Here is a 16,262-nt window from a genome sequence, read left to right as displayed (position 1 = left end):
CCAGGCTGCTACACAGTGTAGCTCGGACGCTGTGAGTTTCAAGAATCTGGTGAAAGGGAGAGAGTGGACAATGAAAATGGACATGGAGGATGCTGACATGACTCTGTGGACGGAAGCTGATTTTGAAGAGAAATGCACGTACATTGTAAATGATCACCCGTTGGATCCCAGTGCCGATGGAGGCACCCTAACTCAGGCAGAGGCTTCCTTGCCAAGGAACTTGACTTTCAAATACGCATCTAACTGCAAAGAGGTAAGCGGCAATGCTCTGGGGAAGGTTGGAGTCGGACAAGCCAAATCACAGCGCTTCGGAAAGTGTGTGCTCACACTGGCTTCCATTCTTTAACACATACACACACCCACCCCACCACCACCAACTGCTGCCTGCTGGCTTTTAAGATGGGACCCTAATAACTCTTTTAAGAAACTGTGAGCTGGTTATCTGTTGTGTAATATTTTCACTGGAAGTTGCAGCAAGCCTATCCCTGAAACTGGTTCTGTACCAATTCACAAACAGTTAAATTTTCACAATTTGAACAGCATCTGAATAAGCATATTTAAACTGTGGGGTAGTTCTCTGTGCCAATTTCTAGACTGCTGTTTGCCAGGACCATTCATTGCCTCTGGCTCAGAGATTAAAGTGCCTCGGTTGTCCAATAAATAGCTTTAAAAAAAGTAGAGGGAAAAAACCCCACCAAATTCCTGGAAATGTGTTTAATTATTTCTTTTTGTTTTCCCTTTGGTTATGAAATTGCTTTATTCTTTTCATGAGCTTGCTGTATTCCCGACTTCCTAAATTCTTAAAAACTCCAGCATGTTGGTTAAGGAAGTGATGGTGGAACTGTAGCAAGCTTGACAGAGGGGTGGCCGTAGCTTAAATTAACTTTAGTTTATCTGGGACAGTATCTTCACTGGTAGCTAGCCGTGCAAGTCTGTCCTATCCTTGTCCCTGGAGTGGGTACATTCTTTGTTGTTGTTTCAGAAGGGCTGGAAAGAAATGAGCCCGGATGAGCAATTTGGTTTTGTGTTTACTCCTTCATATAGAGTAGCTATTATAGCTAGGTGTGATGTTCAGCAGGGTAATAACCCAAGGGACAACCCTTCATTTCTCCTTGTGCTGAGACTTGTGGTACAGCAGCTATTACCTGTGCTTCTACTTTGGCTAAACACACTGACCACAGAGCTGAAAAGAAGAGGTACGCTCATCTGTGCCTATCAAATATTTCCTTTCAAAGTAGGTACTTGTTTAATCCTGTGTGCAGAAATAGGGCGAGACCCCCAGCTGGAGGGTACTGGCACCGTGGAATTCAGCTTGGCAGTGCCTAATACAGTGCCTAGTAGGTTTGGTAAGAGTTTAAAGCTAAATTTGTCTTTAAATCACTCTTGTCTTCCCATCTGCCCTGCCCTGCAGAGCTTTGGCAGAGAAAGGACGCGCTCCAGAAAATAAGTGCGAAACCTTGTTTTGTGTTAATGCGTCGTTAGACAGATCTTACTTGGGGGGGGAGAGATAAAGCCGTGACTCCACTGTGTGATACGGCACGATTTCTTGGTTGAAGAATGAGCTTGCAGCGCGACAGCTCAGGCAGATCCTCGGCAGACGGCTGGTGACTGATTGGCTGCTCAGGCTGCTTGCTCTCTCTGCCCCTATTGAGTCCTGCTGCCATGGCAGGAGATGTCCAAGGAGCTTTCAAAATTCCCAGCACTGTGTTTGGAAACACCGAGGTGTAATTTCCTTATGCTATAGCTCAGGTTAGTGAATCAGGGTAGGAGGATTGCTGCCATCTCTGTGTAAGAGGTGGGGGGAGAGAGAGAAGTTGTTAAAAGATTCCCGGTTCTTCCTTGTAAAATGTGACCCATGCAGCTACCTGCTAGTGGGAGTCTGAATATAGGACATCCTCCTTTTGTTCTCCAGAGTTCCCCCCGGTCTTTTATTTGTGCTGAATAGCACCTACTGTAAGGAGCAATAGGAACTTTTGAACCCTGACTATTTCAAAGGTAGTTCTGAAAGAAAAGGCCGGTCTGATCCTTTTTTTTTTTACCCCACTTTCCGTGAAAGCTATAGTCCTGTAAATGTACGGACAGGGCACTTGTTTGCTACTTGTCTGCAGGGTGAAATAGATGTAAATGGTGTGATCCGTTTGCGTTCCAACAACTGCTGATGTGAAACATTATTTTTTTCGGTCTGTCTTCCGAGTCTGATTTTGTTCAGTGGGGTCAGGACAGGGTGTATGTTGCTTTTGCACATCAGCATTTGTGGGGTCAGCAAGGGAACCTGATTCTGGTTTTGACCTCATGGAAAACTGCTGGAGTCCTGACAATTTGGTAGGATGGGATTTTTTCACTTGCGAAAGGATGAGGTAAGACTTCAGGAGATGCATCGTGCGTGTTTGCCAGGGGGTTTCACATGTGAGCTGTCTTCATTGTTAACTTTGGGGAGAGCTGTGGCTTCATCTGGTTGAGAGTTTTAAATGCTGAGTCAGTTTATTGACAAAAACATACATAATACATCGCTTGTGAAATGCTAATACTGTCATGATTAGATCATGAAATCCTGGTGCTGTCATGATTAGTATTGTATCTCCACTTGGAGTAGGAAAAGTACTGGCGTGCCTGCTTAGGAGGGAGGAAGTACAACCGCTGTTGTTTGGGGAGGGTTGCTTTTTGTGTTTCTTTTCCTTGCATGCTTTGTGAAGTGAGTAGCTCCTCTTTAAAGGTTTATTGAATTTGCAAGGGAGTCCATGACACGTCATACTCTTGTTTATTCTTGGATCTTGGTCGGGGATTTTTCTGAAGGACACTTTTTTCATTATGAGTTCACAGTATGTGTCAGCATTTTAAAAAATGAATTACTACTGCTCGTAACATTTTAGGCTGCTGGATTTACATGAAGTCATGTATTTATTTTTATGCGTGAATTATTTATTCTTTCCTCCAGTTTTAGTGATTGACAGAAAATGATGAAATGCAGTGCCAAAATCACACTCTAGAAGGCCATATGCGAATCCTCTTTTTCATGCAGATATTTAAAACCATCTTCTTCTTTTCAGTAATTTTCCCCTTTGTTTTCAGTCCTTAAAGCCTGAACAGCCCTTCTTGATATGAAGTGCCAGTTATTTTGCTGTCTTGAATACTCCTAGTGCCTCATCCTGGTCCACGAGCTTGACAGAGAGAAATGTATCTCAGCAAACCCGTTACTTGTTGCATTTCCCTGACAAGGCTGTTTCTTAGACCCTGAATCAGTGATTTTAACGAAAGCAGTGATTTTGAGCTGTTTCAAAGTGTGCCTTGCTGATCTGCGACACTTGCTCTCCCCTGTTGCTTTGATTTCGTTGGTTTTGTATGTGATCACCAAGGAAGCAATCTGAAATTTCATGGTGTATCTTCTAGATTCTTTCATGGCACTTTATTTCATGGCACATCTTCTAGAAAACTGGTCACTGAACGAAGGCATAAAATTTATGCAGTTTTATGTAACTGTAGAACTAGTAGTTTAAAAAAAAAAAAAAAATCGGTGTCATTCCAGGACACGTGATGGCCTTCCCGATTTGCATTTGGAGAATACTGTTATTTCACTGAAGCCAATAAGAGTTCGTTAGGTGCTGTGTTTCGGTTTGCTTTTTTTAAAGCAGTTTAGGGGGTCCCAGCTGCAAAATACCTTGCCCTTGCAGAATTAGCAGGGGTGGTTGTTTACTCCCAGTGCCCTCTCCCCAACCAAAGATGTAGGAGCCTTGGTCTTTCCAGGCGCCTTCTAATACCAGATTTGGAACGGGAGCCCATCCGTCTCCTGTCCGGGGGGAGCGGGCGGGGCGGGCTGTGCTCCGCCACCGGGCCCGCTGGCCGGGCTCGGCGGGCTCCGGGCGTGCCCCTGCCCCTGCCCGCCGCCGGCCCCCGGCGCCGCATTAGGACCCTGGTCAGTTCCAGGGCCGCCGCCGCCCCGGCTGCTCCCGGCCCCGGCCCCGGGCAGCCCGAGCCGGGCCAGCCCGCAGGCGGCGGGGCTCTTCCCGCCAGCCCGGCCGGGCGCCGCCGCTGCAGCGCCTCCAGGTTGCAGCTGGCCCCGCTCGCCAGCCGGCTCCTCTGGGCGCACCCCGCTGCGCTCGGGCCGGGAGGAGGGCGGGCGAGCCTCGGCAGGAGCCGCAGCAGCCCGCAGCGCCGGGTGCCGGCCCTGCGGCGGGAGGCTGACGCTAGGCTTCATCTTCGTGCTAGAAATGGCTGGTTTACTGGAAGGAAAAAAGTGGTAGCGGCCCGCTTGCAAGAGCGTTGAAAGCTGGAGCTTCGAAGGGAGAGGGGTTAAGTGTCTGTAGAGAGGAAATTGTTCACAAAATAGCGTGTTGCTCCCTTACGGCATCGTTCAGACCCAGGAGGCTACACAAGGGCAGTAGGGAGGGTTTTACTTGCGGGGAGCTAGCTCAGGTCGTGCTTCCCTGCGGTTCCCTGCCACGAGGCTTTTTCGGAAGGTCTCATCGCTGAGGCGCAGCAGTCTGCTGAAGGACACCTGGTGGACACAAGTCTGAAATGCCTCTCTGCGGCAGCTTCCCGGCAGCCCGAAGACGGCTTCTCCTCCGTTCTGGACGTGGAATTCCTTTGCCGTTTTGCCTGCAAGCCCTCGGCAGCTCTGTACTTCGTGGCCACTTGTTAAACGACACCCTTTAAGCTGCAGCAGGGCAGGAGCCCCTTTTGGGGGCGGCTGCCAGCAGTCTGGAGCCACCTGGCACTGCTGATACCCCTCTCCTGGAGGGTAACTGAGCTTGTAGGGGCACAACGGAGGCCAAGAATTGCTGACCCGAAAGCTACCCTTAGTTAAAAGTCATCTGGACAGCTTTGGTCTGGTTTAGCAAAACTTCACTGTTGGCATACGTGGATGTGCAGAGCATTCTCTGCCAAAATAACCTTCTGGTGGGTATAGGGTGAGAAATCGTCTTCGTGTCCAGCTGTGCTGGAGGAAAAGCAAGCACTGCATGTAAGGTGAATATCAAAAAGTATCTGCTATGTCAGAGACAGTAGTTCAGTGAGTGTTTCAAGTTGACTAGTTCAAGGATGATTTCTAGAGATTCTGAGAATTTCATTAAAGTTGTTTTAATTAAGGCCAGGCTATTCTAAAACTATGAAAAAACTCGAGCTACCATGCAGTAGAACTGATAGGGTGTGCTGTAGCTTGGTTGTGAACTTTTCTTGAGAGGGCAGATGGATGTAAATGAAGATATATGGGGAAGATGAGAAGAACATCTGCCTTTTTCAGCTATGAGAAATGTACAAGCAAGACAAAAATAAAACTGAGCCACCGAGCTTGTTTCAGCTTGTGGTAGGTGTAGGAAAATTTCTGGAAGTCCCTTTTCTCTCTCTTCAGTCCAGATGCACAGATCAATGGAGCATTTAACTACCTTTACTGTTGACGTTTAATTTTTTTGTAATATGCTGAAACACATGTTGAAATGCAGACAAGCGCAAACACTCACCATGTACACCCAGCAATCTGTTTCCGGCTGGATTACTGCCTTGATTCCATGGCTATTATTTGTCTCCTTTATTTTGACATTTAACGTGAAATTACGCTAGGCGTTAGTTGTTTACTTGGATTTTCAGTCTTGACCAGTACACAGGCAAGCATTTCTCTGTCTGTCTTTCTCCCTCTGTCACACCAAGGGTGATACAACAGAAGAAAATGCAGCATGAGAAAATCACAAGACTCAGCTAGTTTGTGAAGTGCTGCCTATAGTCCACGGGTTTTACTGTCCTTTGCTATGAAGGACTGTTAGGAACAAAAAGACATGCTCACTGAAGTGAGCTATCTGTAGGGTCTGATGAGGGCTAATCTGCTTTGGTAAGAACACTGATTCCTTGTGGGGTACAGACAGCAGTAATCTCAGTTGTCAACCACTTCTGCTGTTACTGTCTTGTTCTGAAATCCTGGCAAGCAAAAAGACAAATGGCAAGATATTTGAAGGGGATAAGATTGATGCATTTTGCCATGAAAGTTTGGTTATAACACCAAATTAATGGGCTTTTTACCTTCCTTTTTTCCACTATCTAAGCAGTAGGATCAGTCTTGCAAAGGCTTGGGGTTTTTGCTTTACAAAATTGTTGGTTTTCTAACATTGTTTGGATACATTAAATTTAAGAAGATTGGTGAGGAACAGAGAGAGACAAAACCAATAACTCAGCGGTGTTTTGCAAAGGGTTACTCCAAGGCACGTTCTTCTGAATAGTGATGAATTGCTTCCTGATTTGTGGTCAGTGACTTTTTTTTTGGTATAATTACTGTCAAGAAGGAAGCTGAACAACTAGAGTACATTTCTTAGACCTAGCATAGTGGAGCATTTTCATCAAAACCCTTACGTCTTTTTGACCAAACCCACTTGGCGTATGTTACTGGAACAGCTGCCTCCTTTTTATAAAAGAGGGTGATCTGTGAGTACATGTCCCAAAGCCTTTTCATACTCTGTTTTGTATGCCACTGTATGCTGGTGAGAGGATTGTAGGTCATCTTTTTTTGTTGTTCTCCTTTTAGCTATCAGGACGGGTACAGAGTTAAGGGGGTGTGGGGGGGTGTGTGTGTGGCGCGGTGGGGGAAGTTTCGTTTTGATCTGGAAGAGCAGTCATTCCAGTCCCTAACTTATTAGAAAAAGCAAGCTCTGTAGCAGTAAAGTGATTGATAGCTGTTGAATATTTTTGTTTGCTGGAACTAGACTTTTGGAGGTTGCCTTTGATAAGAGAAATAACTTCTGAAGATATTTGACAGTCTCTATACATTTTGTTTACTGTTTCTTCTTGTAAATGTATTTCCACAAAACACACTTTTCAGGTGGTGTTCATCTTTGGCTTCTGTATGTCTCAGTAAGATGCTGGTATCTAATAAATCTGGTGATACCATATCCAACTTCGTTAATTTATTTCTGTTTTGCTGACTTGTCACTAAAAATTTCTTTCATCGGTTGCTTTACCTCATTAACCTTGTTAAGTTTGGGGGACAGGGGAGAGGAAGGAAGACTCTTCAATTTCCGTTGGCAATGGACTGATCCTGTGCTGCTCTTCTTGTAGGTCACTGGAGTTATAAGCAAAGAGTACATTCCGAAAGGAACACGCTTTGGACCCCTGGTAGGAGAGATCTATACCAGTGATACAGTTCCCAAGAATGCGAACAGAAAATACTTTTGGCGGGTAAGCAGAAAAAAACAGCACCATGTTGTTGCAGTAAGCAGATCACTAGATGAGTACAGCTGAGAAGCTGGGTCACTTCCTGCTTCAGACCTGTGTGAATGCAGGGGGTAACTTCTGTATGCGGCCAGGCACGAACAGGGCCAGTGGGGTGAACTAAGCCGAGTAAGAGCCTGGCTGTCTTGGATATAGGGACTGCGTGGGTGTAGAGAGCAGAGATGCACAGCCTCTCCTGGCTCTGTCTTCGAAACAGATTTGTGCTTGATTGTGTAAAGAAATAGTTCTGCTGCTTGCTGTAGGGGCAGGTTATTTTGCATTTCTTTACAGCAGAAAGTCATTCTTGTTTATGCAAATATCATGTACCCTTGATTTTTCCAGCTATGAAGAAACTGTGAAAGTACTGCATAATCTTTTAAAAGTACTGCATAATCTTTTAATCTGGAATTACGATACGTTTTGTGACTTCCCCCCCCCCCCAATTTTGAATAGAACTACTGTAACATGGTGGTGGTGGTCTTCAGCATATATCATTCAAGTCATAAGCTTTTCTAGTCCACTTCAGAAAGTGTTAAAAAAGCAGCCTACAGATCTTAGTGAAGGGGCAAATCCATTAATGGCAGACAAACGCTAGAGGTGATGCCTAATTTGTACTCTGTAGTATAAGCTGGAAGGGAACACCAGGCAATTCGTTTTGGCTTGGGAAGTCTGTGCTGGGGAATGTGCTTCCAGTTTATCAGTTGACATAATCCTCGGTTTCCTTTACAGACTCATTATTAATTGTTAAAGAACATTCCTTCAGCCCCATCTCCTTCCATGGATTTGTTTTGCTGCCTTCTAGCCATTTAGGTTGTGTCTAAGTTGGTGGATTTGGGAGTATATCCAAGCCTCTGTGCCCAGGTGCCTGTCTGCCTTAGTAATATCCCAGCCTCATATGCAGGTGAAACCCAGGGCAAGCAGCAGCGTTCCCCACACCCCTTTCTTCCTACCTAATTGCATCATTTTGGTTTTCTCAGATCTTAATACAGCATTGCACAGGCAGTTATATGCATGAGTGCTTTTATGAAGCAGGCAACTGTTTTCACATTCATAAGGCTACAAAATGTTTCTTTTAGCTGAATTTTTCAGAAGCTTGCACCCAGCGTAGGAGGAGACCAGTATGCCAGCCCTAGCTCTGCTAGTTGTTAATAAGGCATCAAGCATCGGGAAGAGGGACTGCTAACCATCTTGCAGGTCTTCATTCATATGTTGCAGCGAGAGAGATTACATCATTCTTATGATGTGACTTTAAGCCTTAATGCAGAGGGATCCTCAGAAATAATATCCTAGGAGCCATCTAAGCATCATTAAATTCTCTGTTACAGTTTCTTGATTCATTCAAGCCAGGCTGCTGCAGCAAAAATGAATTCCTTCCTAGGGGTCTGACACAGGCTTGCATATGCAAAGGAAATTGTGGGAGATAACTTCCCACATGTTATTAAAGGCATCCTGGGCTTGCTGGCAGGAGTGGGAACATCTGCTACACGCGTGGGGGGATGCTGCCTGCGCCTTGCCTGTGTGAGGGGAGTGGGGCCACCCGGGGCCAACGTCATTTCTGGGAACTGCGCCATGACTCAGCACATCTGGTCTCGCCTTCCCCAGAATAGGTGGGAGCCTGGTGGGGTGCCTTTGCCCTGCAGCCGGAGCACAGTGACCGGCAGCATCCGTGGCCATGCTGTGGGAGCGGTGGAGGGCCAGTTTGGGAAGCGGCGGCAGGCGTCAAGTGCCGGAGCCCCGCGTTCCTGGAAGTTTGCTAGCTGGGGTGAGCAGAGAAACCCAAAGGCTCCTCTTGATGCAGCACAACTTGCCCGGCTCCCTTCCATTTTCTCATAACAAACACACCGCAAAATCTCTCACAAGCTGCTTTGATGAGGCCACATGTATTTCCCCCTTCTCAGTTTACAGGAAGTTACTCTTAAAGAAAGTGATTCTGGTGTTTATGGCCCGCGTTAAAGGGCCAGGCTGCCTCGCCCCTCTCCGCTGGTGGCTCTCTCCAGAAGAGAGGTCCCAGCTGGCTGGTGGGCGCTCGCAGGGTGTGCTGCCTGGCCAGGTAGTTGCAGAAGACAGTGGTGTGAACACGAAGGCAGGAACAGGCCATGGAGTGTTTTCCCCCTGGAGTGAGCTCTGTCTCCCCTTCAGAAGGGCATTTCCTGCTCACCGAGGTGCGTCGCTGGTGCAGGCTGCTCCCACTTCAAGGTCTGGCTATTGCCCGGCCATCTGTTTTGCAAAACCCAGGAACCCCATTTCATCCAGAATGGAGCTGGTTCCTCCTGAGAGTAAGGGATGTGTCTTTAACAAACACGTCTCTGGCATTTTTTTTAATGTGTTTTGGTTTTTTTTTTAATAACTTTCTTATTCTTATGGCTTTTAAGAAACAGTAGCTTCTGTCAGTGATTGGGTCTTCTTTCTCCCCAAGTCGCTGAGCGGTTTTTACATTCATGTTTTCTTTCCCCTCGTGGACAAGCCAGAACATGTCCCTCGATAAGAAAAGTGACTTTTTTTTGGCTAGCCCCTCTCCAGGTCTTTCAGTTATGGCAGGTGAAGTTCATCTTTGCCTCGCCCAGCCTTTCCACAAAAGGGTTACAGTCCAACTGTGAGCAAGTGTTGCTTAGGACTCTGGGGGGGGTGGAGGATGTTTGTATAGTTTAAACCTTTGGGTGGAGGTGGTAGGAAACTGCAAGTACAGAGGCCATAGAAAAAGGCAAGAAAGACTCTGACGTAGCACAGCCAGTCAGTCTTATACACAGGTGACTCAAAGCATTAATGCAAGCATGCACTCAGACCTGCAGTCATCAGCATCACCCACTTGTTGATCATAGCACCGGGAAAAGGACTCTAAGGTACACTGTTCACACAGGGAGAGTACTCTGCATTTCATATTTTGGGTCTGATTTGTCCATACTAGCAGTGACACAGGATAAGCAGAAATGGAAAAAGTGATGGTGAACTTTGAATAAGCATCTATTTCCTTACCGCAGAGGATAGCATAGCTGGAAAGGGGGCAACCCAGCTTGAATTATTATTACAGTATTATCTGTTCATGTAAAAAAAAAAAACCCACAAACAAAACCCTGTAATTTTTCCCCTCTGGACTCTGTGTGCATGTGTTACGTATTGTGCGTATATATATTCATAAGCCCTTACTCTCTATTCCAGATCTATTCGAGTGGTGAGCTTCACCACTTCATTGACGGATTTAATGAGGACAAGAGCAACTGGATGCGTTATGTAAACCCTGGCTACTCTGTTCAGGAACAGAACTTGGCTGCTTGTCAGAATGGAATGAACATCTACTTCTACACCATCAAGGCCATCCCTGCCAACCAAGAGCTGCTTGTGTGGTATTGCCGAGACTTTGCAGAGAGGCTGCACTATCCCTCTTCCAGAGAGCTGACGATGATGAACCTTAGTAAGTGGATTACAGTGTAAACAAGGAATGCTAGTAATGTCTCTTCTGCCTATGTGATCTAATAATAAGTTGTATAATTACACAGCTGCATCACCTGTTGTGTCACAGTAGGTAGCTCAGAGTGGAAAAGGGGAATTAAAAACCCCAACAGAAAGAGTTCCCTTTGCCCATTCGAATGTAAACACAGTATAAAAACTGTGAATGGTTACTGTTTTATTCTGGACAGACAACCTGAATACATCCTCTGCCTTCAAAACTGTAGATGTTTGTTCACTCTCAAACTTTCCACGTCTAGATTTCATAGTGCATTGAGCAAAATTCTGCTTTGATGGCATATACTAAAGGCTGGCTGGTCATGCTCCCAAAGGGCTGCCCTCACTGTACAAGGAAGTGGCTATGTGCCATGACTCTGTCTAGGTGTCTTGACAAAATATATGTTTACTGCATAATGCTCTTTGAGCCTTGCATCTACGCTTATGGGAGCAAACCTCCTGTCGTCTTCTCATCTTGCTACTTGTTTTTTAAGCTCAGTCAGTGTATTTCGTCCCTGTTTCTTGGCTGTGTATTGCAGCTTTCATTTTCTGTTCAAAAATAATAGCATTGGTAGCAGGGGGAAGAGGTATTTCCAGGAGTTTTATCTCTGTGTTCCTCTGCGGTTTCTGACCATATCCAGCCTCAGCGCTTTACTCATAGCTTAATCACTGCCTAGCGCATCACCCAGAGCCACTTGAAGAGAGGGAGAGATTCTTGCTGACTTCTCATTTGACTCTTAGGCTTACTCCCCCCCCGCTAGCTGCTCTGAGATAGAGCAGAGCATTCTTTTGGCCTGCTAGCCCCTACACTGACATTTGAAGGAAGAACTGCAAGCAGGTTTTCTTATAAAAAGGACTATTTGCTGTTACTTGGCAACAAATAATGGCTTATAAAGTATCAGTGTTACTTTGGGGATCATTAGACCTAAAATGTAACCCCGCATCATGAAAATGATGTCACACATTCAAATTAATCAAAAGTACCTCTGTCCTCCATGGATGTCGTCCTTCTACCAGTTTTTGGTCTTTCCCTACAAATTACAGGAAACAATTTGCTTTGTCTTAATGGCAGAGGGAAGAGAGGGAGGGGATGTCCTATGCTGCTATATTCCATATTCAAAATATATCTCACTGATTCTGTTATCTTTGCACATGTCATATCACCACTTGCTGTGCAGTTTTATTTCCTGATATGAGGAACTGTTGCCTCTTCAGTAGGACCTACATGTGGTACGAGACAACAGCATTAAGGGTTTCTGTGCACGAGGAGTTTGCAAACATCCAGCCAGACATATTTGGCCACTAGCTAGGAGGATACACAAATGCAGCCTTGGTTTCCTGCGTCTGCTGGCATCTTAGGTTGCCTTGCAGAAGGAGCAAGGAATGTATTTCGAAAGTGTCAGTGAATTGGCTGGTTAATCTTTATCAGGTCAAAGCTAGGGGTGTCTGGACATGTGCAGAATAATCCATTTTAATAAAAGTAGGCTCAATATATGGATTTAAAGAGATGGGATCTTTAGCAACAATTGTGTAGTTCAGTCTTAACATTCAAAAGAACAATCTTCCCAGATGCTGAAATCAAAATATCCCTTGTTCTTTTTAAAGATAATTCTGCTTAAACTGTTCAGAAATTTTGTTAGCCCCCTACACCTAAAGAAAATAGCCGTTCAAAAAAATGAGAAAAAGTTCTCACTTTTTTTATTTTGCCCCCTCATCTTTGTGACAAACACATTCAGGCTTAAAGCCTGCAGTTGGGCCAGAAACCCTACAGATACCATAAGGACTGAGGTTTTCTAACGTTTGGGTACCCTTTCTTGAAAAGTATGGAAAAAAAAATCCAGACGTCTCCCAAAGATGCTTATTTGCTGAAGGCCCTGTAGCAACAGTGCAAGCAGGGATGGTTTTTCCAGCGTTAGTACTGGAACCAAATGAATTTAAAGCATATGTGAGTACTGTTCAGTTTTCTTTTTCCCCTTCCTCTCAGGCCACTTCTTCTGGTTAAATCTGAAACTAGTGAGCATCCTGCTGCCCCTCTAACCTTTCCCTCCATTGCAAGCCTGGCCAAGGTGCCCTTGTATTGTGTTCATCTATGAATAAAATGCAGAAAGCTTGGCCCCAAATCGCTATCATCTTGTACCTGCTGCAGACATGGGGCTTTGCCCCATCTTAATACGGTCTTGTTTGGGGGCACCCTGCACTGGTCACCTCCTCCGGCTGCTAGAAGGTCAGGAAAAGCTCTCTCCAGCCAAACGGATTGCTAATAATTCACTGTTTAAAGTGGCACAGCTTCCCTCAGAGGAGCAGCTGAGCATTGCTGCCTCTCCCAGCTCCTAGCTGCTGGCTTTGGCACCCTCTGAGGAAGAGGGAGGGAAAGCTGGGGACCAGGTGCCGCTGCAGGCTGAAGTCAGGGCTCCACCCTGCTGGGACACACGCTAGTGTGAGCGTGGGGCAGCAGCACTGCCAACTCCTGGCCCTGCTGTGTTGCACCCAGCTGTCTCCCTGCACCATGTCTCTGTGCCCACAGGAGGCTTTGGAAGAGCCGTGCCTTGGCTGGTTGCCCAGCCTGGCACAGGCCACCTGGGACACACACCTGTGGAAAGCTTCCAGCCTTGCCAATTTAAAATACAGGCAGTTGCTTTAGGTGCCTCAGGGGTTTGGGGATCACGGTCTTGGGAGTTTAGCACCTCAGTTCTTCTTTAAGCACCTGAGCGGGATGGGCCTCTGGGGAAAAATGTATCAGAGAATTTCTCTGGCTTTATTTCCTGTAATTAGTGGCCTCAAAAATGAAAGAACTACCACTTTAGAGCATAAATATATATTACACATCCACATATAACATCTACTTGCCTCTGTAACAGCAAACTTTCAAATTAAAGGTAACTTCTTCAGCATTAGTTCATTTGTGCTGTAGAAGGAAAGCATCCAGATTCAAGACAGCAGTTAGGCATGTACTTAGTTATGGGTTTAACCCTGTCCTCTGTGTTTTCTTGAATTGGGGCCTTTGACCTGGTCCTTCAGACGCTGAAGCACACACTTACCTTCACAGCCATGATTAGCCCTGAGTGGAGCTACGTAACTTTGAGTGGATGTTGGAGTGCCTGCAAAGAGTTGCACAATAGTGGTGGAGGCAAGACTGCATTATCCCGGTGGCAGAAACTCAGTCTCATTTCAAATGATCCCCTTCTTCCCGCCTGTTTTGAAGCTACTGATGTTGTTTATTATCAAGATTTGAGATATGTCATCTTCAGATGGTAGTGTTGTGCATCAAATGGTTTTAAGTGTGATGGCACAAGATTTATGTATTCTGCTGGCCAAAAAGTCAATTTCCAGTAATGTGTTAAATATGCTTGGCCTCATTCAACTGGACTCTCGGTTTGTCTTGTCTGTGATATTTTATTTTTGGACTAGCGAACAGACAGAGGAAATTTGCATTGGGGGTCCCACATAGTTTAGCATATTATTCCTACCTCATTGTAGGGGGGATTATTTGGGGATGGAGGGTGAAGAGGGTAACAATAAAAAAAAAAAAATAAAAAACCCCAAACCAAACAACTGCGTTGACTCAGGACATGACTATTTGATAATAATGTTCATGTATTGCAATCATATGATGCAACTTCCTGCTGCTCATGTCGTGTTTGTCTCCTCAGTCAAGTACAGGCAGGTAACATCTGTTGGTCAAGCTTCAGGAAAAAAGTTTGAGTTGGGGGAAGACAATTTGCATGTTTATAAAACATTTGGCAATCTTTTTGTTTCATTAACAGGCTTAACGAGGTATTATTTAAAATCTTTCAGATTCTGTGAAGATTTAACTTTTTAATGCTTGTTTCTTACATGTGGTTTATTCTTTTCTTCTTCCTGCTGGCCCTGACATGCTAGCCGTTAGCTAAGCCCTGCTGCTTGCTTTCCCTTTTGTTTATGGGCAGTTTCACTTTCTGGTTTTGAAGCTTTTTTCTGTTTGGGTTGGGAGGAAACATCTGCACTTGCTTAAAAAAAATGCCTCCTGGAATCTTCAAAAGAGCTCAGGAAAATGATTTTGAAATTATATGAAAGGTTGTCTTCACAAAATCAGAATTGGAGGGCTAAAGTTGACTTAAAGTTGAGGATTATTTGAAGACTTCCTTAAAAACCTTCTCTGAGCAAAATGTTTTCCAAGGCATGTCACCCTGCCTTGGACACGTTTAGAAAACAGATGATCAAATTATATACTTCTAATGTATAGGTCTCCGTTCTCATTTTGAATGGAAACACTCTTTGTTTTGCCTGCTTCACAACTTCGAGGTTCTCTTTCTACTAGCAAAAGAGGTGCTTAATTTAGATCGAAAATGTGAATCGGCATAATTAAGCTCTACCACTCGAAGTGTTCAGTACCATCTCACTCCTGAAATTACTATTGAAATTACTGGCCGCCTACAACCGTTTTTCAAGTTTTTAGAAAAAACAGGTCATTGTTCTTATGAAGTCTTTCTCAGGCTACAGCTCGGAGCACAAGAAACGAGAGCAAAGCTTATAGCTATGCAGCAGTCTGTAGCTGGAACACCCACATTGGAGTGACTTCAGGCAGCCCCTCCGCTCAAGTTTCATTAATACTTAAAAGTCAGGAGTTTTGTCCCTTTTCCTCTTGCACGCACTCACTGATCTCAGATCTGAGCAAATAATCTGTCGACCTCAGTTAGAAGTGGATCAGGCTCCTAAAGAGGCACGTCTGGGTTTTTTTCTTTCTTTTTTCCCCCTCTCCCCCCAGATCAGTAACTTAGAAATGCAGCTGCACTGTTCTTGTTTTGTCATGAACTTCTTTTCTGTGTGTCTCTCTGACCACAGAAACTAGACAGATCTTGGAAGAATATGTGCCTATATTTACTGTATATGTATGTATGTGGGGGTGGGAAGGAAAAATGCATTTCAAGAGCAAGAGGGAGACATTGTCATCAGTGAGAACTTAATTCTAAAATCAGAAGTAAAACCAAAAAAATCATGTATAAGAAATACATCTTTTTATGGCTCCTTTAAGAGCAACAAGAAAAGTTGTAAAACTCTCAGTCAGTTTCAGCCCTGGTTTAAATCCACTTTCAGTATAAAAGGTAAGAACCTCTCCTTGGCCCCCAGCACTGCCTTCTCTTGTTTTACACAGTGCTGACACACTTGATCATGTTTTGATCTCTCTGGTGTTGTGAAGCATCCCTTATGCTCAGGTAAAATAGGTGAAAAAGCCAAGAGGGGGTTTATGGACCAAAGATAGCTGGTGAACTAAAGAGAACTGTCACAGTTAGACCTGAAAAATGATCTTTAAATATTGCAGCTTCTGTCTACACATGGAAATTAGTTGGAGGGAAGGCTTTACTGGGAAAACTTTGAAGGGAAGGAAAGAGCAATTATCTTTAGCCTGTCAGGTGGGGGCATGGGCCTGTTGCACAGAAAGTTACGTTCTTGGTGTGAGCTTCCTTTTTGTCACTTGCGGGCTTTCTCCGGCACATAAGGCACATATGTCCCCACCCTGATGTTTAACCTTGTGACAGTAGGAGCCGTTCCTCTAACTGAAGTGGCCCCAGTTTCTCTGTCACTTTTCCAGCAGCGCCAGCACTTCTCCTTCCTCTTCCCCTCCCCCTGGATTTTCTTTCTTTAAAAGAGAAAAG

At 45.0% G+C, this 16,262-nt stretch overlaps 1 protein-coding gene across 6 annotated transcripts in view; it reads left to right on the top strand.

The window, feature by feature from the left end:
* PRDM1 (PR/SET domain 1) overlaps positions 1-16,262 on the top strand; it is a 105,347-nt gene that overhangs the window by 81,918 nt on the left and 7,167 nt on the right. For all 6 annotated transcript variants that reach the window (XM_056344742.1, XM_056344746.1, XM_056344745.1 and 3 more), the window contains 3 exons: positions 5-253; positions 7,036-7,155; positions 10,345-10,597. In XM_056344742.1, the coding sequence (XP_056200717.1) occupies positions 5-253; positions 7,036-7,155; positions 10,345-10,597 (622 nt within the window). The remainder of the gene's footprint in view (positions 1-4; positions 254-7,035; positions 7,156-10,344; positions 10,598-16,262) is intronic.

The sequence above is a fragment of the Falco biarmicus genome, chromosome 6, assembly GCF_023638135.1.
Source record: "Falco biarmicus isolate bFalBia1 chromosome 6, bFalBia1.pri, whole genome shotgun sequence".
Taxonomy (NCBI): domain Eukaryota; kingdom Metazoa; phylum Chordata; class Aves; order Falconiformes; family Falconidae; genus Falco; species Falco biarmicus.
Note: the sequence above shows the minus strand (reverse complement) of the source record. Positions and strands in the feature narration are given on the sequence as shown.